A 6,101-nucleotide genomic window follows, 5' to 3' on the forward strand; every position below is an offset into this window, starting at 1 on the left:
TTGAGGACCTCCGTTAGGTACGCTACCCCCGCAGGACCCAAATTTTTCAGCATCAGCATGCATATTCCGTCGGGACCCATGGCTTTGGAGGCTTTCGCCTTCCCGATGGCCACCTGAACTTCACCGCAAGTGAAAGCAAGGGGGGCACAGGTTGTTGGCAGTTTGTGCAGCCTTCTGGTCACTCGACGCTTGGCTTTGTCCACCGGAGGATGCAGTATGAACTGCCGGCTAAAATAGCTCGCGCATCGCTCCGGGTCCGACGAAGCATGGTCGCCGAAGGAAATTTCGATTCTGTCGTCGTGCTTCGTCGGATTAGACAATGACCTCACGGTTGACCAAAGCTTGCTCACACCAGAGGTGAAATTACAAGTCTTCAGGTGCTCCTCCCACTTCTTCCGCTTATGTACGTTTACAAGTTGCCGAATCTCCGCGTTGAGATCCCTGATACGGGGATCTCCGGGATCGGCCTGACGAAGGCTATCACGCTCATCAGCTAGAACAGCCGCTTCGGCAGGGAAGTTTGGACGTGGGTCCGATATACATCCTGCCGGTATGAAGCGAGCTGCAGCAGCAGTGATAGCCCTGCGGAACTTACGTTCACCGAGATGGACGTCGGTTGGTGTGGGGAGCGCTGCGAAGGTGTTTTCGGTAAACTCCGCGTAACCTTTCCAATCAGCTTTAGAAAAGTTGATATAGGTCCGGTGTTTGGCGGAGGCAAAGTCGGTTGGTTTATCAATCGAGATGACTATGGGTAGATGGTCTGATGCTAGAGTCAGCATAGGTCGCCACGTTATGCTGTTTATCAGACCAGCGCTGACTATTGTGATGTCTGGCGAGCTACTGCAGTTACCCATAATCCTGGAGGGTGCGTCGTCGTTCATTGTGCAGAATGTCGAATCGTCTATCTGCTCACCCACGTCTGTTCCCCTACGATCGTTTGACAGGCTTGAGTGCCAAAGATCGTGGTGCGCATTAAAGTCACCTACTACCATACGGTTTTCACCTCTGAGGAGCGCACCTATATCAGGGTGATATCCTGCCGGGCAGCAGGTGACAGGGGGTATGTATATGTTAAATATTTCGAGCTCGACATCGCCTGACCGGATAGCGATGCCCTGACATTCTAGGGTGGTATCCCTGCGGTCGATGTCTGCTTCGATAAGACGATAGTGCACGGTGTGGTGCGTGATGAACGCTAAGCCACCACCATTATCTCGCTCGCGATCTTGACGGTGCACGTTGTACCCGGCGCAATTCAACAAAGTTGAATTGCTGTGCAACTTCGTCTCTTGGACCGCAGCTATTAATATACCATGCCGACACATGAAGACGGTTATCTCCTCAATCTTGCTCTGTAGCCCGTTACAGTTGAATTGAAGGAGCTTCATGTGGTTTGGGAGACGTGCCGTGATGTGGGGTGTAAGTGAGGTGTATGTTCTTGCCGCCGTTGGCTGTGTGTGCTGCTGAGGTGATTGCCGCCCTGTGGTGGTGGTGGGGGGCGTCGCAATTGAAGTCTGCGACCGAGCAGCGCAACACGGGCCCTCGAAGTTCCCCGTCCAATCTCGCGTGGTACGCAGACCTGAACATGCCCTAAAGTGGCACCAGCCAAGGCAGGTGTTGCACTTGACTGATGTCACATTACGGAATATTCTGGTCTGACATACCGTGCAGATTGTAGGGGGAACCAGGAGTTGTTGGCGGCGGCGTGTGGGTGGTGGTGCGGTTGTGTGTGTTATGTGGTCTGTGGTGGCTGTGGTACGGTCTGTGGTGTTATTATGTTGTTGTGTTGTGGCGACTGTGTGTGGTTGCTGTGTGAGTGTGTGGGGCTGCACGGGCGGACTATGGTTTGCCGTGGAGGCTGCTCTGTTTGAGCAACAGGGGGCCACGTACGACGTACTTGGACCACTGTTGTTTATTTTATTTATTAATGACATAGGTTCCTGCTTCACGTCATCTAAATATCTATTATATGCGGACGATCTCAAAATTTACTCTGTCATTAAATGTATAAACGATTCCATTGCCCTTCAAGGAGAACTCGTTAAACTACACGATTGGTGCAAACGAAACCGTCTTCATCTAAATATAAATAAGTGCTCACATTGTACTTATACCAGAAAGCTAATTCCGCTCCACACGCGCTATCATATTTCTGGATCTCCTCTTAATCATGTTAATGAAGTCAAGGATCTAGGTGTCTACTTCGACACGAAACTAAATTTTTCCACGCATATCGAATATATAGTTGGCAAATCATACGCGATGCTGGCTTTCGTCCGGCGTAATAGTTCATCTTTTTACGATCCATACACTTTGAAGCTGCTTTATATTACTCTAGTAAGATCCAGGTTGGAGTATGCGTCATTCATTTGGAGACCATACCACAATTCTCATATCACGCGATTAGAACGGATACAGAAAAAAATTTATAAAATTTGCTTTACGCTCACTGAATTTTAGTGAACCCATTCCCTCATATGAATCACGTTGTGCACTTCTAAATTTACAAACTCTAAGTAGCAGATCTGCTTATCTTGCTTGCTCATTCGTTGCCAATCTCTAGAATGGATCGGTTGATTGCCCTAACCTCTTGGAAAGAATAACTTTCAATGTTCCTACACGTAACTTACGCAGTGTTTCTTCTTTCTATATCGTATTTTCTAAAACAACAAAATTTCGTTGTTTTCTATGAGCAATTATCACGTCAAAAATGCACTAAATCACCAGTTTCCACTTTTAAAACACTATTACAACGTCTCCGGTTATTGTTTTATGCAAACAAAATCATTTATTCACTTTTATTACTTATAAGAAATCGCGCGATTTTTTATTAAAAATTTTCATTATTTATCGAAGTATTGATTTTTATGGAAAAAGCGCCGCAGGCGAAAATTTTTAATAAAAAACCGCGCGATTTTTTATTAAAATATTTCATTATTTATATATATGATATATATATCAAACCAAGGCCGCATTTAGTGAAACTAAAAAATTTTTCTTTGTCGGGGTAATTGCCCATACAAAACAACGAAATTTAACAATAGTTTTTTGTTTATAACTTTTAAATGGTTAATAATATTAGCTCTCCCCCTCCGGATTGTTAATACGGGGACCGAAACGCGATTGGTACCCCTACCGACATTTCCGGACCTTTTTTAGCGGTTGTTACCCTAACCTAGAGAATTACCATTTTTCTAAGTAAAATTTTAACTTGTCTAATAAAAAAATTTCTTTTTAGGGAGTTTGTGGAAAAATTTTATCCCAGCCTTAAAAAGAACAATCCAGATTTGCCTATTCTAATACGTGAATGTTCAGGAATTCAACCACGTTTATGGGCACGATTTGGTATGATCCTATAATGAACAAGATTAAGAGATTCTAACTTCTTATTTCAATAGCTTTAGGTAAAGAGACGTCTGTTCCATTGACGAACCAATCAGCACCGGAAATACAAAAGCAGTTGGAAGCTGTAACAAAGACTTAAAGTCATCAAGAAGGGCATCAGATTAAAAATAGAGACTATTTCAGACGAATAAAATATACTTAAATGTATGCATAATTCATTATTAATCTTTTAGTTGTTAGATTTATCACTACACACAGGATAAATTTGGGAACATTTCGAAAGTAAACTATTTAAATTGAGGGAAATGGCGGCAAGACATAATATTCTGGTTTGAAATCTTGTAACGATTTGAAAACTATTGTTGCCCCTTCGTAGAGTTTCTTCGGCACAGGCTGGTCAGGCACTATTACTACCTGCATTCCTGCACTCAATGCTGCTCGTACTCCAAGAGGTCCATCAGGCATTTTGATGAATCGGGTTTCACGATGGTTTGTGATTTTTATTTCGACCATCGATTCCCCGGAACTTTTGGCCAAGCCTATGGGAATCCCATGACAATATAAATGTCTTAGAAGACGCTTTGCACCTATTATCCAAGTGGCATCCTTGGCAGACCGACGTGGAAAATTGCATTGCATTTATCCGTATAAAATTCGTCACCTAAATGCAACTAAATGCAACCCCATTTTTGCATTAAGAATCTAAATGCTAAAAGCAACCCTGTGATCTTCCAAAATGTCCACGATTCGAACATGGTTTAATGAGAAAAAGTGGCAACATTGCTTTTTCGCGTATACAGTGGCTAAAGGGTGAACACACCAAAACTGCGACATTTTGGGAAGCTTATAACTTACCCAAAACGAATTCAATATTTTGAAATTCAAATACCATAAGCTGACCACATGACCTTAGTTGGACGTAGAAGAAATTTCATTTGAATTTGATTCCTAGTTGAGTTAAAAATGGCAACCGAGTTAGAAACGAGACAAACCATTTTGCACGAGTTTATAAATGATCCGGCCTTAAGCACGGTGCAGCGAACAAAGGTGGCGCCGTCAGTGGTACCGCTACTTTGGTTTTGCCGATTTTGACAGTTGTGGTAACTTGTAAATAAACCTTTGTTTACAAATCAGCGAAAGAGAAATTTGAATTATAAGTGAAAAATCAGTTTAAACCGTGTTAATTTGCAATTTGTGAGTGATTTTTGAGTTGAGGACTGCGTAAAAACTAATACTATGAAGTGCTGTGTGTTAAATTGCGACAACCGCCAAGATGCAAGAAGCGTAGATGCAAGTGTAGCGCTGGGACGAATCGGGGCATTTTGTGTATATAGGGCACGGCAAAGCCGTTCCCAAAATGTTTCTCTATTATTATATTAACAGCATTTCCTCACAATGATTTTGTTTCTGCTCCACGCAGCCTCCATTAGCAAGTTATGCAGCGTTTTTGCTGCATTTAAAATGCAACATTTAGCACTTTCGAACATATGTTTTCGAAGAGCGTTCATGCTATCGCATTTAGCAAATGTACATTTACGGGAGTTCGAAATCGTATGCTTTTGACAAACAGCCGTGTTCCAGTCGCTTATTCAGATCCGTATCTATTACGATCAATTCTCACGCAGAAGATAATGTGCAAAAAACCCTACTGAAAAAGAAAAAATACATTTTAAACCAAAAATTCAATACAAAAACTTGAATTGTTTTAACCATAACCGAACATTTGTTTGTGTATATATTCATTTCTCGGTGCTGTCAATTAAAATTTCCTCACTTAATTAGGAAACAAAACAAACAGATTTGATCACAAATTGATCCAGATTTCTATCAGCATCACATCGATGTTGAATTGGCGTAACTTTTCTTTATCTCGATCGGCGATCCCTGAAACGCAGCTAGCCACTGTATACGCGAAAAAGCAATGTTGCCACTTTTTCTCATTAAACCATGTTCGAATCGTGGAAATTTTGGAAGATCACAGGGTTGCTTTTAGCATTTAGATTCTTAATGCAAAAATGGAGTTGCATATAGTTGCATTTAGGTGACGAATTTGGTATGGATAAATGTACATTTAGAGTAGCATTTAGAGCTAAATGCACTAAATGTGCTTTTACGCGTAAGCAAAAACAGCCCATTAACTTATCAGTCCCGCAGAGATGCTGCTGCAGTTTTCTGCAGCAGCCTTAATTGCAAAGCAATGGAGTGCACTAAAACGTTTGCTGAAGCAGCCTCAATTGTAAAGCAATGGAGTGCACTACAATGTTCACTGTTTTCTAATAGATTAGGTGAAAATGCAATATTTTCGCATTTAGCAAAATTAAAACACGTTTTTCGCAGTAAAGTGAACTGCTTTGGCTGTTTCAACTCGTTCTTCTTTTCGCTCTATTCTTTGTTTACTTGTGGTACACAAATGTCAACACCCAGGACGGCGCAATCTTGTATTCTATCATTCTTGGCCTTAAGTACACGTAAAATTGCTAAAACATTAAAGATTGCACTATTCGACAGTTTGCAGGGTTTTAATCGGTACCAATAAGGCCTGGCAGTTACGAGAAAACCAGGGAGCGTGGGTTAGCATGGTCAATGTGATAAAAACAGTGCCCGGAAGGTCCTCAGTGCGTTTTCGCGAAATCCGAAGATTTTGTGGCGTTATGTTGCAAAATCCGTACGCAGAATGCTTCATTGAGATGTTCTACAGCTCAAACAGCGCCAGACCGAGGCGCAAAGTAGAATGTTGCAGCGAAATCCTGCATTCG

General features: G+C 42.1%; 1 protein-coding gene across 1 annotated transcript in view; it reads left to right on the forward strand.

Annotated features, from left to right (window-relative positions):
- Positions 1 to 3,563, forward strand: part of LOC118735111 (NADH dehydrogenase [ubiquinone] 1 alpha subcomplex subunit 2) — a 24,480-nt gene extending 20,917 nt beyond the window's left edge. Inside the window, exons 2-3 of the mRNA XM_036464729.1 lie at positions 3,239 to 3,345; positions 3,399 to 3,563. Of these exons, the coding sequence (XP_036320622.1) occupies positions 3,239 to 3,345; positions 3,399 to 3,484 (193 nt within the window). The 3' untranslated portion in view covers positions 3,485 to 3,563. The remainder of the gene's footprint in view (positions 1 to 3,238; positions 3,346 to 3,398) is intronic.
- Positions 3,564 to 6,101: the final 2,538 nt, after the last annotated feature.

This window comes from Rhagoletis pomonella, unplaced genomic scaffold (genome assembly GCF_013731165.1).
Source record: "Rhagoletis pomonella isolate Grant_MI unplaced genomic scaffold, Rhpom_1.0 Rhpom_scaffold_00003, whole genome shotgun sequence".
In the NCBI taxonomy this organism is placed as follows: domain Eukaryota; kingdom Metazoa; phylum Arthropoda; class Insecta; order Diptera; family Tephritidae; genus Rhagoletis; species Rhagoletis pomonella.